The sequence below is a fragment of the Triticum aestivum genome, chromosome 4A, assembly GCF_018294505.1.
Source record: "Triticum aestivum cultivar Chinese Spring chromosome 4A, IWGSC CS RefSeq v2.1, whole genome shotgun sequence".
Classification (NCBI taxonomy): domain Eukaryota; kingdom Viridiplantae; phylum Streptophyta; class Magnoliopsida; order Poales; family Poaceae; genus Triticum; species Triticum aestivum.
This window is the reverse complement of record NC_057803.1, coordinates 540336342-540349633: the sequence shown is the minus strand read 5'-3', so window position 1 is coordinate 540349633 and position 13292 is coordinate 540336342. Positions and strand designations below refer to the sequence as shown.

Here is a 13292-nt window from a genome sequence, read left to right as displayed (position 1 = left end):
CAATATTAGAGAAAACTTGTCTGATGAAATAAAAATTGCCCGACCATGAAATAGTATTACTGTATTATTTTTTAGCCGTGGAGGAGAACTACATGTATATTACTTCCTTGTAAAGAAATACTCCCTCCGTTCCCAAATATTCGTCTTTCTAGAGATTTCAATAAGTGATTACATATGAAGCAAAATGAGTGAATCTACACTCTAAAATATATCTATATACATCCGTATGTTGTAATCCATTTGAAATGTTTAGAAAGACAAATATTTGGGAACGGAGGGAATATAAGAGAAGGAGAATAAAGGGAGGGGTCAAAGCCAACACAAACGACAGACAAGCCAACACAACATCAGTCACCCAAAAAAAAGCAAGATACGCAAGACCAAACCAAGAAGGCTCCGGCCAACCAAACCTAGACCTCAATCTTGTTTCATTCCTTGCTTCCAACCAGTTGTGTGAAATTAGCATTGTAAGCTGAAGTGCAGAACACAAACAACGTGCCCGGCCTGGAATTTAAACTTGCATCACTAACAGAACAGGAAGAGATGGTAGCACTCACTGTGAGACTCTGAATTCAGAGATCCAGAAAGAAGACACACAGCGAAATTCCCATGATGCACCAAAATCATTTTATTTCTACTTCAACATTGGACTGAGCGCATCCAGCGTCAAACTATGGATCAAGCCGCACCGGCCAAAGGCCAAACAATTTGTCACCTAAAGAACAAGAGGAAGACACGACAATTTGTCACCTAAAGAACAAGAGAAAGACGCTGACTTCTGAAGGAAAATGTGGTCCCTGCTTTGCCAAATTTTACCAAAATTCGTCATGTTATCGCAGACTTGGCCAAATTTTGGGTCTGCATGGATGTTTGACAAGGTTTTAGACATGCTATGTATGTGATATGACATTAACTGTTTTTCCTTTTTTTTTCACCGAAACATAAGAATACTCGAGTTCCCATCATCATTGTCAGGACACACGCTTGATCCAAGAATCAAAGTGTTGATCCAAACAACCACATGCACAAGTATGTGCTCTCTACACACTGTACAACAGGCATAGTTGCCACAAGGGAGAACTAGACCGCAAAACTGATCTTGGCGGCACAGAGATATGAGCAGAAGGTGAACAATCCTGCTGCAGTGGGCATTGATCATAGCAGATCCATGAGACCATACAGTGGACAGAACCCAAACCCACATATACATATCGCTTCGAACCAGAAGCACCAAGACGGTGATGACCAAGCTCGCCATTGATATCATGCTACATCAGTCATCTTCCTCCAGATCACTGAAAGATATATCCTCATCGTCGCCTACTATTGGAATGTGCGTGCTTCCTGGACCAGCCGTGTCCTCTTCCAGCCATTCATCCCCATCATCATCAGTGCCATCGTTATGGGACTTTTGAGTGACAACTCTTGATTGCTCGCTGAGGTCACTCAATGACCATTTATGTTGATCTTCTTCCGATGGAGCACTGTCTACAAATGGTACACACTGCTCATTTGCTACAACATCATCTGTAATTGAGTCGGGTGTTCTTTCTTCAATGCTAGATTGTGAGAACCCAGTGGGATGTTCTTTAGAGGGAGTGTGAATGGTTTCTCCCATCCTTGATTGTGAGACTGAGAACTCAGTGGCATCTCTTAATACCGGCAATAGCTGTACAGGCACGCCACTGCTGATTTTATCTGAAGGAACAGCTCCAGCATCACTGACTGTATCTTTTGCTAGCTCTTCCAGAGGAATCGATTCAAGTATACCATAATCTACATTGCCCAAAGCTGTGGGCCTGCCGGAAGCATCTTGATCTTTTACTACGCTGACCACCTCTACAGGTATAGGTACAGTACCATCTCCATTACTGAAAGTCAGAGCCACTGTGTCTTCGTTGCTCTCTAGCTTTGTCCGATGTTGCGAATTTTGTGACAACTTCCCTCTAGCTTCCAAAATCTGTGCAGTAAAGAAAAGGGATATAAGAAATTCGCCACCAAAACAATGTAATACCACCAACTACTTTATTGTGCAATCATGAGCAAATTAAGCATCAACCATCAGTCAATATATTTATTTCTCAAGCAATCATATGAACACTAAAATGTCTTAATCTACTATTATGTATTAGTTTGAAAATTAGCACTTCTCGGTCTCATTATGAAAAGATAGTGTTCCAATATTTGCAGAGCCTGTTTAGTATGCTAGCAAAATTTCCAAACGGGTAAATTTTGAAGCCAAACATTTGTGGCTAGCCAAGTTTTGGCATGGCAAATGTTGACAGCAAACCAAGAAGACTCCTAGTGACACAATATTAACTTGATGTCTAGTCGTGCACCTTCAGTGTCCAACATTTCTCTTGATTCACTTTATATTCCATTCCAATACTTCGAACCCATGAAAAAATATCACAAGGGAAGAAAACTAAAAGGTTGAAATAATAGGTACCCAGTACCATTTAATAAAACAAAACAACCAATAGAGAGAATAGATAAACTCGAATTCATCTGCTCATTTTAGACATGGAACTGAAGTGGACCACTTGTATAACAATATGATTTAGAGACTCAGAACTGAACCTATTGAAATACAATATTACCTAAAATTAGGCTAGCCACTCGATCACCATGTTAGAATTCAGTGGCAAGTAACTATTGCAACGAATCACTTTGTCCAAATTAGTAACTTCAGCTTAACAAGCCTATTTTGCTATGAAAATAGGCCATCAATTTTATATAAAAACTTTTCAACATCTAGAATACCAAATCAATGACATTACCGAAAAAGGCTTCCACCCGATTCATCTTGAAATATATTTTCGTATGGTATATACTTGGTATTGTAGATATAGATAACTTTCTCTATAAACTTGGTCAGATTTTGTGAAATTTGACTCTTTAAGAAAACCAATGCGCTCTACATTATGGGACAAGGGAGTAGTATTTTAAAAAATGATTCACCATTTCTAGTTTTAACATAATTCAGATGAAGAACGAACATGGGAACATGTAGTTGACACATTAACCTGTTATTAAGTTTAAGCTTTGGTAAGCTTAGCTCCACAAAGAAGAGAAGCTCCAAAGCAAGCACATAAGCACAGAGTTTAAGAATATCTTGAGACGGCGATTAGACAATCAAATGCCAACACAACAAGGTAACAACATGGTTCTCAAAAAAAAAACAAGGTAACAACATAATCTCCCCAATGGCCCCCAATGGCGTATCACCGCAAACTTCCATGATTCCCAAATACAACAGATATCAAAATATATGCCCATAATAGTGTCCACCTGACAAGTGACAACTAATCTGATTTCACATCAGATTTCCGGTCATATACACCCGTCGGCGAATAAATCATAAGTAAGCCATTGTGACCCAGATGAAGCATGAAATCAAGGGAAATCACCTGAGGAGTAGAAAGAAGCTCGGCTTCCTCCTTTGTGAGCTTAGGGTGCAGTAGCACAAAGTATATCTTCCAGAAGCAGCCCTCGCTCATGTGGCTTGGGCAGAGTTCGATCCTCAGATCTGCCAGCTCCGGCGCCATGCTCTCGACGGCCAGCGCGTGATCTTGCTGCGCATCACTAATGTCAAAATCTGCACTTAAATCAACAACAACATGGGAGAATCACAAATCAATTAAGATTGTAAAGAAGGATTTACGAAGACGAAAGGTCTTGGAGGCGAAGGAACGCACGAACCGTCCGAGTCCGCGTCGTCGGGGAGAAGGGGGAAGTCCAGCCAGAGCTCGGGCCGCATGGCGGCGTCCCGCGCGAAGGCGACCACGTCCTCGGTAGCCCCGGCGGCCTCCGACCCGCCCCAGTATTCGTCCGGGTGCAGTAGAGAGGACGCGTTCTTGGCGAGATCTGCCACGGCCTGGCGGCCCGGGAGCCGCGCGAGCCCCAGGCGGAAGCGCCCCGCAATCTCGGACGGGTTCAGCCCGCGGGGTGCGCCGCCGCTTCCTGCGGGAGTGGGCGCCGCGAGGAAGGAGGCAAGGCCCTGGAACCGGTGGGCGAGGGCGTCAGTGAGCTCCGAGAGATCCTCGCGGACGCCGCGAGGGGGTGAGCCCGGGGAGGTGGAGTCGGAGGCGCGGGGGTCTTCGCCGTCGGCCTCGGGGCTGTCGGGGGATAGGAGGGAGTTGGCGATGGAGCGCGCGAGCCAAGACATTGCCGGCGGCCGCCGCGATCGCGACGGCGGGAGTCGGCGACTTGGGTGGAGGGTGCGTGACTGATGGTGCGTCGTTGCCGTGCGCTGTCTGTTCACTGTCGGGTGGCGCCTAGCCGCATAGGGACACGTCATCTAAAAAACAAGAGGCACGTCTTTTTTCCTCTTCTTAGCCTCTGGTCATAGCGGGGAGTAACTTATACTCTATTAGTGTCAGGGCAATTTAATTTATGAGAAAAATTTACTATAGGTCTCAAAACTTGAGCGGCTGACACTTTAGTCACTGTACTTCAAAATACCCTAAATATCATCCATATACTTATTCTAGGGGTTCACTTCGGTCCATATATACGATTTTGTGTACAGCGTCAACGCTCGCCACGCGTGCTTTGACTGCCACGTAGTTAGGGGAGAAGGAATACTCATCGCTCGCCGTTGCTGCTAGTCCTGCTGTTGGGCGTCGCGCGGCCACGCGACGCAGCTCGCCCTGGCGCTTAACCAGGACGGCGTGCTGCTCCTCTCCTTCAAGTCCTCCCTCCTTGCCGACCACCTCGGCTCCATCTCCGGCTGGGGCTACGCCGACCATCTCCGGCTGGGGCGCTGCCGGAGCACGTTGGCCTGCTGCGCAGCCTCTGCGCCCTCAATCTAGCCGGCAACGCGCTCTCCGGCACCATACCGGGGAACCTCACCCTGCTCCGGAACCTCATCGCTGTCTCCCTCGCCAGCAACTACTTCTCCGCAAAGTGCTCTGTGTATATTAGTGCATTTTAAGTTTGCTCGAACTGATGTTCAGATTCATCCATAGTTTATAGAGTAGTAGTACGTGCGTGCTGGTGATCAGTCGACGACCATGCATGTGTGTATGTGTGAGATGTGCTTAATCATGCAGGGTATCATCGGCGTCCTCCGCACTGCCAATCTGCTCCTCGTCGGCCTCGCGTGCTGTAGTGTGCTAATCGCCACCGCCGGCGGGGTGGACGGCGCGTTCAACGTCGAGGACTACGGTGCTCTCGGCGACGGGACCACGGACGACACCAAGGTACGCACGCGCCTGCTCTACGTCGATAATACTGGTGTATACCTGATGGCCGGATGTGTGTTGACTATCTGCACCGTGTGCGAAGGCGTTCGTGGACGCATGGGCGGCGGCGTGCGACGCCACTGGCTCGTCGATGACGCTGCTCGTGCCGGCGGCAAAGTCATTCCTCGTCGGCCTCACCAGGTTCAGTGGGCCATGCGCCTCCACCAGAATCACCGTCCAGGCACGCACCGCTCGTCTGTCCTTCCTGATCTGGGTCGTGTTTTGGCTTTGGTTGTCGCAGGCCATGGGCACGATTACGGCGCCGCCGCGGGCGCATGGAGCGAGAAGGAGAACTATTGGCTGATGTTCTACCAGATCGACGGGCTCACGGTTACCGGCAACAGCACCGGCTTGCTCGACGGCAGAGGCGAGACGTGGTGGAGCGATAAATGCAAACACGGTGATGATGTGAGAAGCCCAAGTCAACTCTTAAGGAATTTCTTTAATTCCTCCTTGCATTTGGCAAGTGCCTTTAGATTTATCAATCTTCTTCGGAGAGAAAGTATTTAATGGTCGATATTTTCTTTCAGGATTGTGTAACCTCCTCCTCAACGACGCCGGCGACCCTGTTGCACCTGCACCTCTGCCGGTGAGCCGCAGCAGCCGGTGCCGCCTAGTGCTCCGCGACGTCAGCTGCCGCGCGAGCCCCGGCGAGCTGCTCGCCATCGTCGGCCCCAGCGCCGGCAAGTCCACGCCGCTCAAGATCCTCTCCGGCCACCTTGAGACCAGCTCCTCCCCTTCTACTGACCTCCGCGTCAATGGCTCGCCCGTGGACGCCACGGGCTGCGGCCGTTCGCCGCCTCTGTGGCTACGCCACCCAGCGCGACGTCGTCTTCCCGCTGCTCATAGTGCGCGAGACGCTCCACTTCAACGCGTGCCTTCGCCTCGGCTCGGACGCATAGGACTGTTGACACACGAACACGTCACGTGTACCCTCGACGTCGGGGGTGATGCACCGCAGCTCACGTCGAAGGAGACCCGACCAACAGCGCGATACGCAAGACAGTCGGTGGGTGCTTTTGCAGACCCGAAACCCCGCGCACCCGGGAGGGACCCCGTCAGGGATTGCGGCGGCTATGGGCTGCCCTAGGTCGATTCGCTCGCCCCTAGAGCCTCGGGATTCGCAGCTCTCAAACACGAAGAATAGCGAAGAACGAGAGAGAAAAACGGTGGAGAGATAAAAAGTAGACAGGAAAAAGTAGTATATTGATTTGTTCGATTGTGTGTTCTTCAATCGGTCGTCACCCCCAACATATATAAGAGGCGGCTGGACTTCCCGTACAAGTAAAGGATTCATCTAGGCTTTCCTTACAAAAAAAATTACATCAATTCGCGTCCTAGAGTCCTAGTTCTATTCCAACTCGGATTCAGTCTGAATCTGGCCCAACTTCTGTCTTCCTCCTTGTGCAGGCCGCCGAGCCTCCATATGACCTCCGATCAAGATGGCCCAAACATCAAACTTGTGCGCCTCGACGATACGAACAACTCTCATGTTGACCACTTTTTCAAATAAAGCCATCTTGAATACTTTTCGAGGTCGTTTTTACCTTCCAGTCGGACTCGGTCTTGCGGTAGACTGAATTATCCGAGTGTTGTAGTGAATTTGCAGGTCATATACTATCTCTGATGACGATGACTCCAAAACCAAAGTTTACCGTCTTGATGATACGCACAACTTCTGTATTGAACACTTCTTCATCCGAGATTATCTTGATAAACTTTTGGGCACATGTTCAGTTTCACTCGGATTTGAGCTCATCCACTCGGATATTAGAGTCTTTCACTCGACTGGACCTTTTCACTCGGATGACTATATTTTCACTCGGAAGACAATCTTTCACTCGGATGATGACCACATTTTCAGTCGGAAGACAATCTTTTACTTGATCGACCAATTTTCACTCGACCTTTTACTCAATCGACCTTTTACTCGATCGGTAGGTTTTCACTCGACTTTTTACTCGATCGGTAGGTTTTCACTCGACCTTTTACTCATCGGTAGGCTTTCGACCTTTTACTCGATCGGTAGGTTTTCACTCGACCTTTTACTCGATCGGTAGGTTTTCACTTGACCTTTTACTCGATCGGTAGGTTTTCACTCGACCTTTTACTCGATCGGTAGGTTTTCACTCGACCGGTGAGTTTTCACTCGGATGGTAAGTTTTTCACTCGACCAAAAACATAGCCTGATCTTGATTTGTCTCTCCAAGTCTCATACGACCTCGGATTGAGACGAATTATATATGAAAATCGATCGGCTCGACGAGACGAAACTTTTCCGTGTTGAAGGTTTTTCAATTCAAGGCCGTCTTGAAGGCCGAATTGCTCACGCATTGCGTCAGACACTTATCAACATGTGTCTGGTGTCAAGCGTAATATTTTGGTCTCTGACCTGTCCAGACCGTATTGACTATAACTTTTGCATATGAACTCGGATTGAGATGATTTATATATGAAAATCGACTGTCTCGACGAGACGAAGACAATTCCTTTAGAGCACTCCTTCATCTGAGGTCATATTGAGGACGTAATCGGCCGAAAAGCACTCAGAATATTAAATTTTGTCACTCGGAGTACAGCTTCGGCCACTGAGATGAGGTCGAATGTCGATAGCCTAAACATCAAAGTTATTCCACTCGGCGATATGAAATTTTCTCATGTTGAAAACCCTTTCACTTTGTATCTTGCCAAAATCAGGTGTCAACACATGCCCCCCTGTTTTTCGGCAAAGCTTGCATGCCGAAAAATAATATGCATAGTGTTCGTTCTAAGGACGATGTTAACACTCCATCGGCCATTTATTTTTCTCAGGGCGATAATTATGTATCGGCCATGTTTGTGCTAAGGGCGATAATTGTATATCGGCCATTGCCTACTTAGGCTTCCTGCCACACACTCGGGTGGTACTTCTTCAAATATTTGCCATTGAGAGCTCGAGGTAACAATGCCCCTTGTATTGATTCCACCAAATATGAATTTCCGGGAACGATTCTTGTAATCCTAAAAGGACCTTCCCAACTTGGAGACCACTTCCCGAATTTTCTATCTCTTGAACCAATCGGCAGAATCACTTTCCAGACAAGATCACCAACTTGAAAATTCTTCAACTTAACTTTCTTATTGTAAGCCCTTGCTACCCTCAACTTATCTCTCTCTATGGCATTCAAAGCAGCCAAACGTTTATCAGCAACCTCGTCAATGTTGTCCATCATCAAGTTATAGAAGTCTATTGCCGATAAATCATTTTGTTTGGCTATTCTCAAAGCATTCAAATTTACTTCCACCGGTAAAACAGCCTCCTGACCATATACTAGCTCATATGGAGTCACTTTCGTAGCACCATGCCTTGAGATTCTATGTGCCCATAATGCCTCAGACAACAAGTCATGCCATCTCCTTGGATTATCCTCAATCTTCTTCTTGATGAGCTTGATTAAAATTTTATTGCTAGACTCAGCTTGTCCATTAGCTTGGGCATAATATGGAGAGGAATTGAGCAACTTTATATTATAAGATTCGGCAAACTCTCTGACTTGGTGTGACATAAAAGATGAACCTTGATCTGTAGTTAACGTTTGAGGAATACCGAATCTATGAATAATATGCTCGGTTATGAATTGAATCACCTCCGTATGTGTCATGTTCTTGAGAGGTACTGCTTCAGACCATTTAGTGAAATAATCAGTTGCCACCAACACGAATCGATGCCCCTTTGAGGAAGATGGATGAATTTGCCCAATAAAGTCTAAACCCCATCCTCTGAAAGGCCACGGCTTGATAATAGGATGCAACATAGCAGCAGGAGCCAATTGAATATCACCAAATTTTTGACAAGCTTCGCACCCTTTATAATATCTGAAGCAATCATTAATCATGGTCGGCCAATAAAACCCAGCACGTCGTAATAACCATTTCATCTTAGGAGCCGACTGGTGAGTACCACAAATGCCCTCATGTACCTCTCCCATAGCAACTCTTGCTTGATCCTCATCCAAGCATTTTAAAAGAACATCATCAACTGTTCGGCGATAAAGGTCATCGTCCCTCATAGTATATTTAAAAGCCATACGCCGAACAGCCCTGTCCACCCTTTCACTCGGATTGCGCAAGTAAGCAACAATGGGCTTCCTCCAGTCGGAATTGTCATCTGCACTAGATTTTTTGTTAATGACCGAATCAGTGGGTTCTTGTTCGGCCTCTTCTATACTGGTAAGACAAGACATCGGACTTTGAGAAATATGAAACATGCCATGATCAACATGATATCCAGATGCTTGCTGTGCCAACTCATTTGCTTTCCAATTGTCATGTCTAGATATATGTGCAATGCTAAAACAATCCAAAGTAGAAATTATATCTAGACATCTATCAAGATAAACATTAAGTGATTCGTCAAAACACTGAAAGACTCTGGATATTTGCTGCACCACTAGTAACGAATCACCGTAAGCCTCAATATGTGTAACACCTATAGCAAGTAACATCTCTAGACCGAATAACAATGCTTCATATTCGGCTTGATTGTTTGTGCAAAAATATTCTAAGCGGCATGAGGCTTCAAAAACAGCACCATGAGGAGATATATAAACAATACCAACACCTTGGCCATTGCTACAAACTGAACCATCAAAGTACAATCTCCATGGTACTAATGAAACAAGGTTCATATCAACATCATGCTTGTCATTAATCCGATGTTCAACAATAAAATTAGCAACAATTTGGCCTTTCATGGATTTTAGAGATTCATAAGCCAAATCATACTCAATCAAAGCATAAGCCCACTTGCCAATTCTACCACTAAGAATTGGCCTATGCAACATGTACTTAATGACATCGGTTTGACAAGCTACCACACAAGCACTCGGCACTAGGTAATGCCTCAATTTTGTGCAAGCGTAATATAAGCATAGACATAGTTTTTCAATAAATGTATACCTTGTCTCGGCGTCCAATAAACGTCTGCTCAAATATGTAATGGCATGCTCTTTTCCTTCGGTATCTTGAGTCAAAACAGCACCAATAACACCTTCCTCTGCTGCGATATAAAGTTTAAAAGGCTCTCTATGCTTGGGTGCTTTCATCACCGGAGGAGTGCACAAATAATTCTTGATCATATCAAAGGCTTCTTGCTGTTTTGCCCCCCAAGTGAAATCAACATCATTCTTTAACCGAAGGATAGGAGTAAATGCATCAACTTTCCCTGACAGATTAGCTATGAACCTTCTCAAATAATTGACCTTGCCAAGGAACTTTTGCATATCTCTCTTGCATGTTGGAGCCTCCACTTTCTGTATGGCCTCTATCTTTTTGGGATCGATTTCGATGCCATCTTCATGAATAATGAAACCCAAAAATTTGCCAGCTGACACGCCGAATGCACACTTCAAAGGATTCATCTTCAGTCCATACTTTTTCATTCTTTCAAAAGCTAAACGCAAATCGGCCAAGTGAGATTCAAAAGCATCCGATTTGACAACAATATCATCAATATAAACTTCAAGTATGACACCGAGTAAATCATGAAAAATCAAATTCATAGCCCTTTGATATGTGGCCCCAGCATTTTTCAATCCGAATGTCATCACTGTCCACTCGAATAAACCAAGGAAACCAGGACATCGGAAAGCTGTTTTGTACATGTCCTCTTCGGCCATAAAAATTTGATTGTATCCGGCATTACCATCTAGAAAGCTAATAACCTTATGTCCAGAAGCATCATTAATAAGCATATCGGCTATTGGCATGGGATACTCATCTTTGGGTGTAGCCCTATTCACATCTCTGAAGTCAATGCACACCCTCAACTTGCCGGATCCCTTCTTCTCCACTGGGACAATGTTAGAAATCCACTCGGCATACCTGCAAGGTCGAATGAATTTAGCTTCAAGCAGTCGACCGATCTCTTCCTTGATCCGGTCATATGTTTTCGGATTAAACTTTCTGGCCGACTGTTTATAAGGTCTAAAACCGGCCTTTATAGGCAACCGATGCTCCACTAGCTCTCGGCTCAACCCTGGCATCTCATGATATTCCCATGCAAAGCAACAAACATATTCTTTCAATAGCTCGATTAATTTAGCTTTACAATCGGCTTTCAAATTTTTGTTTATAAATGTCGGTCGACTGACTGATCCGTCTCCGATATCTACCTCTTCTAACGGATCGGCCGATGTAAAACCTTGTCCAAGTTTATCCATGTCATCCAACTCCTCAATAGACTCATACATATCGTTCTCGCTGGACCGATATTTTGCAAGACGTTTTTGTAACCACTCGGAACTAGGATCCATTTAAACATATCATACCTTGGAGCCGATTGCATTCAGTCGGCTTTAAAGACACGGGCACAAAACCATTCTTGGTCGCGCTGAGAAAATCAAACTCTGATAAGTCACGTCCCGTCAAGCAAGTAGCATTGGGATGTTGCCAATCCACCGATGCATCGGCCAAAGCAACACAGACCGAGTTATCCGCATGAATGACTTCCACTTCATCATCAACCCACTGAATCAAAAACTGGTGCATAGTGGACGGCACGCACTGGTTTGCATGAACCCAATCACGGCCTAGTATAACATTGTAGTTACCTTGCACCTCAGCGACAAAGAATGCAGTAGCCAAAGTTTTGCTTCCGACTGTAAGCTCCACATACATTACACCTTTGGCTTCAGTTTTCTCTTTGCCTTCAAACCCGTTGAGCACCATATTGGTCTTGATCAATTCTTCATCAGGCAAACCCAATTTCTTGAAGACCGAATAGGGCATAAGATTTACCACAGCACCACCATCAACAAGCATCCGAGTGAGCGGCGACCCATTGATATGACCTCTGAGATATAATGGTTTCAGATGCTTTACTGGTTCTTTCGGCTTCTCGAATATTGCATTTTTAGGACCAAAATCCAGCTGAGCAACTTCCCCTTCCTCATCTACAGCACGAAACTCAGCAGGTAAGTAATACACCATATTGATATCCATACCTTCATGAACCGGTGTAGATTCATAGTCCACCATATCAGCCTCTTCTTCAAGTGGATCGACCGATTCTGAAATCTGGTCGAGTGAAGGAGAAGTAGGAAGTGTTGTAGACGATGTAATAGCTGTCGCATCGTCCTCCTTGGGTGGTGTAGGCACTTCTGTGATAGATGTAGAGGCTGATGTATCTTGTATTTGTTTAGGCCTCCACACTTGTTTTGCTGGAACCATGGGCCGAGTGTCATTGAACAACTTATCTCTTTGCTTCTCGGCCTCCTGCTCTGCCATCTCTTGACTCCTTAACCTCTGTAGTTTCCTCTTCTGTGTCTTTGTTAGCCCTGGAGGACACCACTTTGGTCGAGTGTATTTAGGATCTCTCACCTTTACTTGGCTGGTGCTTGCTTCATGGTCATTAGCCGAGTGCTTTGGCTCGATAGAAAGTATCGGCTCAGTCGGATTGCTATGCACAATAGGCTGCTGTATGGCAAATGTTTCGGTGCCCAAAATAAGTGAGTCGACATCCATTTTCTCCTTGCCTTTTCCCGACTCAACTGCTGCAACACTCGGTGACTTAACACGCCATTCTTTCCGACTTTCCAGATGCATGAAATTTCCACTCGGGCGCACCTTTTTACTTGGATGGAATCCACTCGGGTTGATGTCACTCGGATGGTATCCACTCGGATGGAACTCAGTCGGATGGAATCTACCCATCCACATTTTTTCACTCGGATAGCTTCCACTTGGGTGTATTCTTACACTCGGATAATTTCCATCCGGTCGCATATTTCTACCAGCCGACTGATAGTCACCGATGTTGAGCCGGCCATTATATGAGTAATCAAGTCGATCCCACACAGGTTGCTTCTGCTCTTCTGAAAACTGCGCCCTTGGTCCACTTGGTTTTGTATACCGACTGAACATATCAACTGATGGTGACCTTGGTCGTTTCAGATGAGTCGGTCGATTGAAACTAGAACCGGCCGACTGGTTAGCATATTTGGACAGCAACATATCAAAAGTTGGCTTGATCCGCTTGCGCTGCATTTTAACTTCATTCTTCTTCCA

The 13292-nt window shown here is 45.6% G+C and overlaps 1 protein-coding gene across 1 annotated transcript; it reads right to left on the bottom strand.

Moving 5' to 3' along the window:
* Nucleotides 1-904: 904 nt before the first annotated feature.
* On the bottom strand, nt 905-4289 carry LOC123086799 (uncharacterized). The gene is made up of 3 exons (XM_044508607.1): nt 3703-4289; nt 3411-3598; nt 905-1960 (listed from the first exon to the last, which is right to left on the bottom strand). Exons 1-3 carry the CDS (start codon nt 4166-4168, stop codon nt 1274-1276), a joined length of 1341 nt encoding a protein of 446 aa, XP_044364542.1. The 5' UTR covers nt 4169-4289; the 3' UTR covers nt 905-1273.
* Nucleotides 4290-13292: the final 9003 nt, after the last annotated feature.